At 36.4% G+C, this 14,498-nt stretch overlaps 1 protein-coding gene and 1 pseudogene across 1 annotated transcript in view; both read left to right on the top strand.

The window, feature by feature from the left end:
* The first annotated feature begins 628 nt into the window (after positions 1–628).
* The window catches only part of LOC148945511 (uncharacterized), a 198,986-nt gene continuing 185,116 nt past the window's right edge, over positions 629–14,498 (top strand). The window contains exon 1 of the mRNA XM_089098780.1: positions 629–753. Coding sequence (XP_088954906.1) covers positions 653–753 — 101 coding nt within the window. The 5' untranslated portion in view covers positions 629–652. The remainder of the gene's footprint in view (positions 754–14,498) is intronic.
* Positions 9,723–12,508, top strand: LOC148945512 (uncharacterized; annotated as a pseudogene).

The raw sequence follows: 14,498 nt of genomic DNA, 5'->3' as shown, positions 1-14,498 counted from the left end.
GTTGTCATAATTCTATCAAAGAGACTGCTTGAATACAATGGCTGTTGAATTTTAATAAGATTTATTTAACTCCAGACTTCAGCGTAAAGAGCAAGGGTTCAGAAAAAGGTAGCATTTCCGGATTTGCTGCTTAAAGAAATAGCTTAAATAAATAGTTAGAAAGTCTATTTCTGTTAGAGGACATAACCTATTCTTGGAAAAAAAAGCAACAAAAAACAGAAACACAGAAAAAATAGATTAGACCAATCAATGGGTGTGGTAATTTTAAAGATTAAACTATAAGTATTAGTTTGACAAAAAAAAATCACAAAAACACTTTTAGATTACTGCAGCAAAAATTCCCTAGTTGTGAAGGTCCGATCCCCGAAGGCATCCTGTAACTTGGCATATCAAAGTTTTCGCAGTCCCCCAGATGTCTCACATTATGAAGATTCCAAGAATTCATTGTTAGTAGAATACAGTCATGAACAGTTAAAAAGGTAAATATTGTGCGCGCTTAGCGACGTCATTGTATATCCCTGGTATCTAACGGAAACCAAAAATCAATTTTAACTTGGACCTGCATTGTCCTGGAATTCTAAGCTTCAGTATCTTCTGCCCAAGAAAAACTAATAGTGGAGAAATTTGACATAAAGGACTTTCTAGTGAAAAAATGGAAAGATATAAGATGATTGGTCCTCTTGGAGATGGAACTTTCGGAACGGTTGTACTTGCACAAAGGAAAGAAACGGGAGAAAAGGTTGCGATTAAACAGTAAGCAGACTTTAATTAGAAAACGTAACTCACGATTCAGGACAATAAACATGGCTCTAATAAACTGGTAAAATGGCTCCTCTTTCCACAACATCAGTCATGGAGTAATGATTATCTGCCCAAGGAAAAATGATAATTTAGAACCGTTTGTTCTCCGCTTGTGGTACCAAGGTACCAACCTTGCGGTATCTAGGGCGGGGGTAATCTATAGTGAAGCTCTGTGTCGGCACAAGTTCCACTCTTTAAATGATTAAAGAGAGTCAATATATAGAAAAGGGTAGCACTTTTAGTTTGATGAAGGATAAAATTTTTTTAACTGATTGTCCACCACAGGTTAAGTTTTAAAAGCTAAACTGGAATTTGTTTACTTAGAAAACAAATAGTTTTATTGATTTGTTTGTAGACTATAATAACTTTAAAACAAGAATTCTACTGATGTTTCTTATAGAAGGGAACTGTAAATATCTAGACAAGACGAGTTGTCAGACAAAATTAAGTACGTAAAAAAAACTCACCGTAGGTCCACCACCCTCAATTCCTTACCCAGAACTGCCCTTCATGACTCTGATTCGCATTATTATAATTCTCTGTTGTATATATTTCGAGTGTGTTTTGACATCTTATTTTGCTCTGTTGTGTAAGATTTTTGCAATTAGTAAATATTATTCTTTAAGGGTCGGACATAAGTAGTATTTTTGGCACCGATTGGCCAAAGCAGTATCGAATTAAAAAGGAAACGGAAGCTATTTGAGCATGAGAAATTTTCTTATTATTGCTCCCGATTCCGATCCCGATCCTCGAAACACACTTCCTCGGAAGAGAGAAACAACGATCCTCGAAACGATCCCGATCCTCCCGATCCCGAAAAACACTTATAAGAGAAAGATGAGAAAAAGATGAAAAAAGATGATTCCTTTATACGAGATGATTACACAGGCTATTTGGTGCCTCTTTTGGGCTCTTTCCATATTGCCTTTGTCAATCACTTTGACAGAGTGGCTTTCACACAACCCATGAAACCATTCCGTAAACATAGGCCTAATTTAACGTAAGAGCTATAGAAACACAACCTGAGCAATGGATGAAAAACTCTAACCTACTAACTGATGTCAATTCAAGAAAATTGAGAGTGGGGGTGAGAAGTAGTGGGGGGGGGGGGGTATTTATTGTTCAACATACACGGGTGGGGATGCAAATTTGTCTTTTTGTTCAATTTTTTACGAAAATACGAAAGTCTCCCTGAACTCGACACCACTATATCTACTTTGTTGGAATTGAATAAGATTTGTTTTTATTTCGTTTTTCACCCTATTCTAATGTTGTTTTTCTTATAAAATACAATTGTCTAGTAATTTGTCGTTGTTTTTGTTAATCCGTCAAAAAAGGCTCCCGAAAATAGGGCCAATATATTAAGACTTTTAGTATTTTTGTAAAAAAATGTTTACTCTCTTACTAAATAATTCTAACCCTTTTAAACATTATTATTTTGTTTTGGTTTAATCTGAACGACGTTTTGATTTTATAAATGACATTCCAAAGATTAAAAATCGTAATGTCAATGTTTAGTAATATAAATGAGCTTTATCAGAAAAAAAATGCAAGCTACCTCCCTCCCCCTTCCTGTGAATGAAGTTCTACCAGTGGCTTTCATGTAAATTAATTTAAAAAATGTTTTCCACAAAATAAACAAGTTTTTCAAAGAAAAGTAAAGAACTCCATTTAACCAAAAATGAGCAACAAGAAAATTAAATAATCTACCAAGCGAAAAACTACCATATAAATCGGCATCGATAAACAAATGAAACCCAAAACGAACAGAAATTACAATAAATAACCGAGTCAAACTCAAAGCGAGCAGAAATTAACATGAGTAGGGTTCAAACCCCTATGCCTTTCCAAGGCTAGAAAATAATTTGCACTTTACTGAAAAAAATACAAATGAATGTGCATTCTCAGTTTAATATACATATGCTGATATTTATTCTTTAAAATGTTGATAATATTTGATTTATCAAAGTTATAAAAGTGAAAACATTAATTTTTTTTTAAATAAATAAAGTGGAAAAAATGGAAGAAAGTGGAAGTTCAAAAAGAGTAACAACCAAAACTCATTGAACCCAAGCATTTGTTCATATAATTGAACGAAGTCATTATATTTTGTTGTCAGTTGAAAAACGGTATTTTGCTATTTTTCCTTTAAGTTCAAAAGTTAGTAAAGTTTTTTCTTTCAATTCAAGAAGAAGCAGAAAAATCGCATTTTACTTTCAAGTTGTTAAATTCACTAAGAAGTAGGAAATATATAAACATAAGTCACGATTTATTTCGCGTCTACATTAAATCTTCCATGTGTTCTTCCGTAAAAAAAAACTGGATTATGATCAATGAATTCTTCCTTTGATTCTTCATTCATTAATTTTTTTTTCTTTTAATATAAAGGGACAAGAAAGATTTAAAGAGATCAGAGGCAACGCTGTAGCGTTGCCTATAGTAAAGGTCATACGACTCAGATGTTTTATTATTTATTTATTATTATTTGTTTTTTTCCCAAAGGCACTTCATATGGAAGGGGTCGTCGTAAAAACTTCAAAAGGGAATCATTCAATTGGAAATTGAGAGTTCTAGTGCTCTTTTTAATAGTCGAAAATGATTGGAGGGCAACCAGCCCCCCCACGTCCATTTTTCCCCCAAACACATCCGATCAAAATTTTGAGTTAGCCATTTTGTTCAGCGTAGTTGATTTCCCGAAAAACAATTTATTTTTGAGGAGGACACTCCCCCACAACCCTCAGGGCAAGGATTTTAAGTTATGCCCTGGGGGCATATAAGATTTTTATAGAAGGTGTTGTCGTAGAAAATTCAAAAGGGACTCATTAGATTGGAAATTCAAAGGGATAGTGCCCTTTTTAATAGTCGAAAGTGATTGGAGGGCAACTAGCCTCCCCACGCCATTATTCCTCCACACATCCAATCAAAATTTTGAGATAGCCATTTTGTTCAGCGTAGTTGATTTCCAGATAGAAAATATGTTTTTGAGGAGGAAAATCCCCCACAACCCTCAGGGCAAGGGTTTTAAGTTATATACTTAAAACTAGTCCTTATATGCCTGGGGGCATATAAGGTTTTTTATAGAAGGCGTTGTCGTAGAAACTTCAAAACAGGCTCATTCACTTCGACATTCAAAGGGCTAGTACCCATTTTAATAGTAAACAGTGATTTAAGAGCAACTAGCCCCCCCCCCCACGCCCATTATTCTACTATGCACATCCCTCAAAAATTGTGAGATAGCTGTTTTATACAGCATCGTGGGTATCAAGATAGAAAATGTATTTTTGAGGAGAACATTCCCCTACAACCCTCAAGGCACAGATTTTAAGTTATGCCCAGGGGTGATATAAGGTTTTTATAGAAGGCGTTGTCGTAGAAACTTCAAAAAAGGCTCATTCGATAGGAAATACAAAGGGCTAGTGTCCTTTTTAATATTTGAAAGTGATTGTAGGGCAACTAGCCCCCCCACTCCCATCATTCCCCCAAACACATCCAATAAAAATTTTCAGATAGCCATTTTATCAAACGTAGTTTTAAGTTCTGGAAATTAGATCTTTGAGGATTACAACTTCCCCACAGCCCTCAGAGCGAGGGTTGTAAGTTATGCCCTGGGGGCCTATAAGGTTTTGTATAGACAACCTTGTCGTTGAAACTTCAGAAAGGGCTCATTTGATTGGAAATTTAAATTGCTAGTTCCCTTTTTAATAGTCGAAAGTGATTTTAAGGCAACTGACACCCCTTCCACGCCCACCATTTCCCCAAACACATCCAATCAAAATTTTGATATGGCCATTTTGTTCAACGTAGTTGAAAGTTCTAGAAATTATCTTTTTGAGCAGGACACTCCCCCCAGAGTCTTCAGGGGCATGGGTTATAAGTTATGCCCTGGGGGCATATATGGTTCTTATGGAAGGAATGCTCGCATAAACTTCAGAGAGGTCTCATTTGATTGGAAATTGAAAGTTTTACTTCCCTTTTTAAGTATCAAAAGATATCGGAGGGTAAGCAGCTTACTCCCCCCCCCCCTCAAACCCGTCTTTCCCAAATGCATCCCATAAAAATTTTAAGATAGCTATTTTGTTAAAAATAGTTCAAAGATCATATAAAAAAAATTACGGTGTCGATAAAACCCACCAAGGCCCAGGGGAAGACGTGGTAAGTTATGCCCTGGGGGCATATATGGGTCTTATGGAAAGGATGCTCGCATTAGCTTCAAAGATAGATAATTTGATTGGAAATTGAAAGTTATAGTTCACTTTTTAAGAGTGAAAAGAGATTGGAGGGCACGTAGCCCCCCCCCGTCCTCCACGACCTTTTTTCCTCATACCCATCCGATAAGACCTTTAAGATAGCTTTTTTTAATAGTTCAAAGACAACATAAAGAAAACTCAGGGGTCAACACAGCCCCCCAGGGCCCGAGGGCAGGTGCTGTAAGTTATGCTTTGGGAGAAGAATTGGTTCTTATTGAAAGGATGCTCGTACAAAATTCAGAGATAGCTCATTTGATTGGAAATTTAAAGTTCTAGTTCAGTTTTTTCAGAGTAAAAAGAGATTGGAGGGCAACTAGCCCCCCCACGCCCCTTTTTCCCCAAATGTATCCAGTAAAAATTTTGAGATAACCATTAAGTTAAAATTTGCTCAAAAGTCAGATAAAAAAAACTCAGGTGTCGTCACAACCCCCAAGGGCCCAGGAGCAGGCATTGTAAGTTATGCCCTGGGGCATATATTGTTCGTATGGAAGGGATGCTCGTATAAACGTCAGAGAGTGCTCATTTGATTGGATACTGAAAGTTCGAGCTCACTTTTTAATTGTCAAAAGAGATCCGAGGGCAGCTTGCCCCCCCCCACGCCTTCTTTTCCAAAACATATCTGATGAAAATTTTGAGATAGACATTTTGTTAAAAATAGTTTAAAGGTCAGATAAGAAAATATCCGGTGTCAATAGAACCCCCCAGGGCCCAGGGGAAGGCGTTTTAAGTTATGCCCTATGGGCATGTATAGTTCTTATGAAAGGGATGCTCGTATAAACTTCATAGAGGGCTAATTTGATTGGAAATTTAAAGTTCTAGTTCACTATTTAAGATTTAAGAGAGTTAAACTATCCCCCCTTCCCCTACGCTCTTTTTCCCCAAACCTGTCCGCTACAAATTTTGAGATAGCTAGTGTTTTGGAAATTGTACAAAAATTATATAACAAACACGCCCCCCCCCTCCCAGAGCCCGGGGGATAGACGTTGTAAGTGTTGTCCTGGGGGCGTATATGGTTCTTATGAAAGGGATGCTCGTATTAACTTCAGAGGGGGCTCATTTGATTGGAAATTTAAAGTTCTAGTTCAATTTTTAAGAGTCAAAAGATATCCGAGACCGGCTAGCCCCCCCCGCCACACACCCTTTTTTTCCCAAGCCCATCTGACAAAACTTTTATAACACCCATTTCATTAAAAATAGTTCAAAGGTCAGATAAGAAAGATTCCTGTGTCGACATAACTCGCCAGGACCCGGAGGCAGGCATTATGAGTAACGCTCTAGGGGCATATATAGTCTTTATGGAAGGCATGCTCGTATAAACTTCGGAGAAGGCTCATTTGATTGGAAATTGAAAGTTCTTGTTCACTTTTTAAGAGTCAAAAGAGATCATAGGGCAACTAGCACACCTCCTCCTCGCCCTAAATGCATCAGATAAAAATTTTGAGATAAATATTTTGTTATAAATAGTTCAAAGTACTGATAACAAAAACTCCGGTGTCGACACAGCCCCCGAGGGCCCAGGGGTAGGCGTTATAAATTATGCCCTGGGGACATGTATGGTTGTTAAGGCAGGGATGCTCGTATAAACTTCTTAGAGGGCTCATTTGATTGGAAAATGAAAGTTTTAATTCACTTTTTAGGAGTCAAAAGTGATTGGAGGGTAGCTAGCCTCTTCCCACACTCCATTTATGTTTTTTCCCCAGAGGCACTTCATATAGAAGGGTTCGTCGTAGAAACTTCAAAGGGGACTCATTCGATTGAAAATCGAGAGTTCTAGTGCTCTTTTTAAGAGTCAAAAGTGATCAGAGGGCAACTGCCTCCTCCAAATTTGAGGTAGCCATTTTTTTAAAAATAGTTCAAAGATCATATAACAAAAACACCTTTACGTATGGTCATTTCGTTAAAAATAGTTCAAAGGTCGTATAAGAAACACTCCTGTGTCGACACAGCTCCCCCCCCCCGGGTCAGGGAAGACGTTGTAAGTATTGCTCTGGTGGCATATATGGTTCTTATGGAAGGTATGCTCGTATAAACTTCAGAGAGGGTTCATTTGAATGAAAATTAAACTTTGTAGTTCATTTTCTCAGAGTGAAAAAAGATCGGAGGGCAACTAAACCTTCCCGCCCTCCACGCCTTAGGGTGTATCGGATAGACAAACCCATCTGATAAAATTTCAGGTGATCATTTTGTTAAATTTAGTTCAATCATCAGATATTAAAACTCCAGGGTCGACACAGCCCCCCAGGGCCCAGGGACAGGCGTTGTAAGTTATACTCAGGGGATATATATGGTTCTTATAGAAGGGATACTCATATAAACTTCAGAGAGGGCTCATTTGATTGAAAATAGAAAGTTCTAGTTCACTTTTAAAGAGTCAAAACAGACCGAAGCTTAATCTAGTCCCCCCACGCCCCTTTTCCCCAAACCCATCCGATAAAAATTTGAGATAGCAATTTTGTGAAAAATAGTTCAAACATCACATAATAAAAGGTCCGAGGTTGACACAAACCCATTTTTTCCCTTTGATATTGTTACTTTGATATCAGTTTTGATACTTTGATGAATATTTGATTTTTTTTTAAAGTTGGGTTTTGAAATAAAGATTTTCTAAAAACTTAAAAATTTTTTGCAATCAAAAACGAACAAAAATCAATTAAAAACAACTTTCCGAAAAATAATTTTTTCAAAGAAAAGTAAAGGCCATTTTTAACTGAAAACGACCAGAAATTACTATTAAAAAATAAATGAAACCCAAAACGAACAGAAATTAAATAAACAATCATAGCAAAATCATACAACAAGTAATAATATAAATGAATAAATAAATCTTAAAGCGAGTAATGCTTAGATTGAATATGAAAATCAAGCTTAAGGCTAATCGTCTTTATTAGTGGCTAATGCTATTTTCCCTATGCTAGGAAATCGGGAATAACTGCTGCGATATAAGTGATTTTGCGCTGATTTTTTTTTTGACGACTCCCGAGTTAGAAAGTAAAATAATGTTGGTTTCACTTTTTCTATATATTTGTTTACTTTTGTCGAAAAAAAGAAAACAAGTTATTTTAGTTTGTTGAATAAAAATTTAGTAGATGGGAAATGAAAGTAGATATTTTTGCAGTTGATTCTACTGGTATTTAAAAAAAAAATGTTGGTTACAGAATTCTTGATTTTTTTTTTTTTTTGGTGCAAAAAATTATTTTTGGTTTTCGTTATTTTCTTGCTACAAGTCATGAAATATGCTCCAAAGACTAGAATTTTGGACAGTATGCAAATTCTATAATCTACAATTATTACAGAAAGTGTCTGATGTCTATCACAATTTAAATTAAATACAAAAGCAAAAAAATACAAATAAAAAATTGCTCGATTTTTACTTTATTTTCCCACTGTTTCCCGCTTGGTAGCGTTATTTCGTCAGCCAATAGGAAGAAAGCCCGCAATTTTGATTGGACTCTGTTCTGTATATCATTATGACTTTCGGATAGAAACTGTCAAAATGACGTTTGAGCCACGAGGAAGAAAAATGTAAACAGAAGGTGGCTGAATTTAAAATACCGGTAAGTAAATATTACATATACTAATGTTCATTCCATCCAGTCCAGAAGCTTTTAAAATTACTTCCGATGGGTTCTGGGTTTACATCCCCTTCAATCTAAAATTTATGGAAAAAAACTTTTTTTATATGTACAATGGTTAGGAGACAAATTCACATTATGCTTCCCAGGCACGTACAATGTAATTTTATGGAGGAGGATGCAGAAAAATCTTACCAGCTCTACACAAACAATAAAAATTTCTGTTTCAGGTGAAAGGATGTTTTATGATTTGGAGGAAGATTAACTACTTGCCTCCAGGATATCTAATAGAGGAAGCAAACTTGCTTGAAAGTTTTTTAGCTTTGTTTTTTGGGCGAGGAGGGGGAGTAGGGGGCCTTTCTAGAGCCTGGTTTCCAGCTATCACACTTGTGAAGCTATGAATAAGACATCCCAGGGCCTTAACACTGGAGTTCTGGTATATAATGATATGCAATGAGCTTTACTTCGGCTTTTTTTTATAGTAGTTTCTAAAGGGAAAAAACAATAATCTATCCCTGAGCTATTCCTGAGATTTGTAAAGTTATGTCTATCCTTATGAGCTGTATAAAACAGAGCACTTCCAATGGATCATATGAAAATAAAAATGTAATGAAAGTGGAGAAAGCATAAAATATTAACTCAGGAGGTGTGAAGTGGAGACCTTGGCTAAAATTGCCGAGGATCTGGAAGATGCAGCTAGACGGCATGATAATAAAATGTTGTATTGACATGTTAATAAATTAAGAGGGAGTAGTCAATCCGGATTTGTCCCAGTGTGGTCCAATCCCCCTTTCTAAGACTATAATGAGAGAAAGTTTGAGATGGCTAGGGCACGTTCTGCGGATGAGAGATGACAGACTGCCGGCCAACCACCTAGGGCTAAACGGAAAGCAGGTCGTCTGTGGTTGGAGTGGAATGATGTCATAAAGAAAGATTCAAGGGAAATGGGAACGTCCATGGCGGGGGTAACCAGGGGGCTTTGACGATAATCAGCGGGGGGGGGCGCGTGTGTAGCTGTGTTGGCCTCAGGTGACTTAGTGCTGCGGTGAGTTGTTAGTAGTAGTAGTGTTTCCAATACATCAATAATTACTTCCCTTATGTGTATATATGTTGTGAATGATGGGTTTATCAACCAGCATTCCTTTTTATGTTTTATTTTTTATTTTTAGGAAGGTACAGCTTGGAGAACAAAAAGAGGATTTTTCAACCTCATCTGAAATTACAGAAGAACTTTCAGTAAATCCTAAACTAAACGAAGCACAGCATTTGGGAAGCGGTGGAGGTTCTTCTGGTATCGATGGGTCAGCAACATTTACCGATATTGACTTATCTGGAATTTCAGATGGAAATTGCATTGTAAATCTAAGACATTTCCTCAGTGAAGTAGCTTCTGTATTCACACACAAGATTAGTTGTAGACTATCATATGAAAATTTGATAATAAAACAATTAGAAAAGAAAGGCCTGCAAACTGAACTGAAAGTTAAATGTAAAAAGTGTAACTGGGAAAAGAGGATTAAAAATGAACCAGAATGTCCAGTAACAAGTGTAAAAGAATATCTTTCAAGCTTTAGTACAGAAAGTAAACAAGTTACTTTCTCAAAAAAGACTCAATTTTAAAAGGTTGCTTGAATTTGAAGGCCGTTTGGGGAGCCATGGGGACTGGAGGTGGATATTCTACATTGTGTGAACTCTTCGGAGTGCTTGGAGTGAAGTCAATGTCGCAAATAGTTTATTCTCGTATTGAGAGACAGGTGGGTAGTGCTTGGATGAATAGTTTGTCGAAAATTTTGCGAGAAAATGGACGAGAGGCCTTAAAATTAGCCCTTCATGAAGATAGGTATAAAGAGGACTCATACTGGACAAAAGTGATATGTGATGGAGGGTAGAATAAGCGTAGCAAAGGGCATGATTATTCAGCCAAAGGTTGTGTTGCGGTTATCATAAATGCATTTACGAAAAAACTGTTATATGTTGGCATAAAAAACAAATATTGTTATATATGTTTTTCTTCTGCAAACTCTAAAGTAAGTCCTGAAGACCATTTCTGCTTTCTGAACTATAACGGAAATTCAAAGAGCATGGAAACAGACATTCTAGTTGAAGGCTTTCGTTCCAGTGAAAAGATGCATGGATTACAGTTTTTAGAGTTTATTGGTGACGGTGATTCAAGTGTTTTTTATAAGCTAAAACAGTGTGTCTCTTACGGTTCAAACATACGGAAAGATGAATGTGCCAATCACGTCACAAAGTACTATACAACGCATCTTGTGCAAAAATAAGAAAGGTTTGTACACCAAATTTCTTCCCAGAGGAATTATCCAGCAATTGACCAAAAATTTAAGGGGTTCGATCAAAATGAATTCTAAAAATAATGGAACAGCGGAAGAATTGAAGAACCTGTTAAAAAGAGGTTCGTACAATGTTTTTGGAAACCACACAAAATGCGATTCCGGTTGCCCTAGATTCATTAATGACAAAATAGAAAGTTAGTGGAATACTCTGCCCATGCAAGTGTTTGAGGATGTTATGACAGGGGTAGAGGTTGTGTGTCGAAAATCAGAGCAGCTCCGAAATGACACAACTACAAACTTAGCTGAAAGCTACATGTCAGTTGTTGCAAAGTTCATCGGGGGAAAGCAAATAAGCCGGTCTAAGGGAGGTTCATACCAAGCAAAAGTAAATGGAGCCAGCCTTACTTATAATTCAGGTCCGAAATGACATCAACTAGCCTGAAAAAATATTTTTAGGTCCAGTTCTTCTTGATTGACGAAAAAGTATTGAAAAAAAACAGCAGAACATCGCTTAAGATCTAAAAGTAATTTGACAAGTTATTATGGTTCTCTTGGAGGAAAACATTTTGCTAAGTTAAAAAACAGAAATAACAACTTTGGCGATCGGGACTAAACTGCAATAAGCCAGTTATGACTTCTGATGAAATAAGCTCAGTCAGACAAAAATATACTAAGCAACATTTAAAATTGGATAGTGCCAGTATTAGCCGTTTGTTTTATAATACCAAGGGGCAATCAAAAAAATGAGAACTGGGTTGAAGAGAGATCTAGGAGAATAACGAGCAGTTATTTTCATAGAATTGCAGCGAGAAAAAATAGCACTAGAGTTGCCCCAATTGTTAAGCAAATTCGAAATTTGGCACCTAGATTCTGCTCTGCCCTTATGAAAAAGGGTTTGGATTTAGAAGTAGTTGCTCTAGAAGCGTATGAAAAGAAATTCAACTTAAATGTCATAAAGGGAGATGAAATAGGACTTAGTGTGCATCCACAGCATCAATATCTTGGTGCATCTGTAGATGGATTGCTCTCTGATGGCACACCTATAGAGATAAAAACTGTACATAATATACCGGAATTCAAAACCATTTTTGATGCTGCTCAGTCCAAAAATCTAGTCAAAGGATTTTTTATTGAATTATCCAGTGAAGGTCTTCAGTTAAAAAAAAATCATAGGTATTTTGCCCATATACAAGGCCAATTCGAGTTACTAGATGGGAATATATTGCCCTTAATAGTTTTTTACTCCATTGATGACTGGGATATAATTACAGTTCACCGGTCAAAAGAATACTGGGAGAAAATATTTCAAAAGCTTGAAGCTTTCTGGAATGAATCCTTACTACCTGAAATTTTAGACTCGAGGTTGGTAAGGAATATGGAAATCAGAGAGCCTATGGTCTCAGAGGATATGAACACCAGAGGGCCAAGCTCGTCTCAAGAAACCAAAAGAGGGAAGAAAAGAAGGTCAAGTCTGGTTGACGTGGACAACAAGAAAAATACACAGAAGGAATCGGGAGACAACGAAGAATCCACCAGTTATTCAGCGTATGAAAGCAGCGGTTTTGAAGAAATATTTTGGTCTGATTTGGAATAAATGAATCTTTGTGTTTGATGTATTTTATGTGATGCATTTTGATGTACATGTATTTTTGATGTGATGTGACAGTGATTTGATTATTACAGCTCTTTAATTTTAATTAGTAAGTGTGTAATGTACATTTCCAGCTTGCTGTGATGATCAAAGTCGCGTCCTTTTACCAGGCTTGTCCCATATCCACCGTGCTTGGCATAGTTCCAACACTCTTGGTATAGCTCTCACAGGTCCGCCGTTCTTTGCACACTCCCATCCCGCTTGGTAAGCACTGCCCTGGTGTACATGATTTCAGAGAGTGGAAAGCCACTCGATATTCCATCTTTTTCTTCCCACTATTTTCATCGTCACTTGTCTCATATCTGATGCTGTTGCTACAGTGAAGCAGGAGGTTGATTTACATCATCCTTGACTTTTTGTATGTGTTTAACGATTTTTTATTTGCGATGTGATAGACAGGCTTTTATATATATCGATTGTCATTGTCACTTGTCTCGTATCCAAGGCTGTTGCTCCAGTGAAGCAGCAGGCTGATTTACATTATCCTGGACATTTTCATGTAACCTTTGGCATAATTTTTTGTGTCTCACAATACTTCTTCCAATATCTCCACTGTTACATATCTTTTAGCCACATATTTCTTTATTCTTCACTTTAATTTTTGATTCGTCCTGATTTCCATTGTAGTGTGTCTTGTAACCGCATTTTTTGTACTTCATTTTTTCTCCTCGCTGTAAGTCTCGCTGCCGCGTATCTTTTAATCGCATATGTCTTTGTCCTTCAATTTAGTTCATCTTTACTTTAGATTTTTTTCAGTGACCGCATCACTTTCGTTATTGACTCGTTGCAATTTCCCCTGCTGCTTATCTTTTAACCACGCATTTCTTTATATTTCAGTTTCGTTTTTGAGTCGTTGTAATTTTCGCTGCCGTTTAACTATTAACGCTTATTTCTTTTTTCTTAAATTTCGTTTTCGACTCATAATTGTCTTTTTCACCAGTATTATAAAGACATATTTTTTTTATTCATTTTCTTTATCATCAGATTTTTTTTCAATACCCTTTGCCTTAGCTACTTGGATTAGTCATGTCACATTTGATGGTCTAGAATGTTCATTTTCACTGATTGCGGATTTACATTTTTTAAGGTCGTCCTCTTGATCTTGTCTCATTTGATGCTCTAGTTTGTTCATTTTGAGCAATAGTTAATTTATGTTTATGTCCTTGAGATATTATCAAACTGCTGGAAATATCTTTTGTAAATAGAATCATTACATTTGATATTTTATACTTAGCCATGTTTTTGTGTATTTTTACATGAGCCATAGATAGTAAAAATGAAAGAACAGCCCCTGACGCGGAAATGACGTAATTGTGCTTTTTAAATATGTTCATAGATATGACGTTACTCATATGAATTCTTTTTGAAATTAGGGCTCTTAAAAAAATTCTAAAAATTGTGACCCATCTGGATCGTTTTTTTTTTTCAGGCAAAATATCCCAGGGTGCCAATTTTAAAACAAAAATATGGAGCCGTTGTTGGGGAAAAATTTACAAATACATGCATGCATAAACAAATAAATAAATGAATATTTATTTTTTTACTTAATTTCTGATAATTTTTTAAATAATGCCAGAAAATCTGGCTAAATCTACACGGAAAAATCCCCTCCCCACGAAAATATCCTATAGACAATTAAATCCCAGTGAAAATTTAACCAGGACAATTACCCTCAACATCTCCGTGGGTAAAATTGAGTCGGTAAAGCTAAAACAAGACTTATAAAAATAATTTCGTACATGAATTACGGGAGAGTCCCCCATCATAAAACTTCCCCTTTAAAGTTCACCCCCCCCCCGAACGTCCTTCCACATGGTAAATTCTACCCTTGGAAAGTCATCCCAGCAGAAAATTCTCCCTTACCCCATCCTAAAAATGTATGCATACTTCCCAGTAACAAATACTATACGTAAACAATGGGCAAAATTTTTAA

This window comes from Artemia sp. Qi Xiang Cuo, chromosome 13, assembly GCF_049724085.1.
Source record: "Artemia sp. Qi Xiang Cuo chromosome 13, ASM4972408v1, whole genome shotgun sequence".
NCBI lineage: Eukaryota > Metazoa > Arthropoda > Branchiopoda > Anostraca > Artemiidae > Artemia > Artemia sp. Qi Xiang Cuo.
This window is presented reverse-complemented; position numbering and strand designations above follow the sequence as displayed.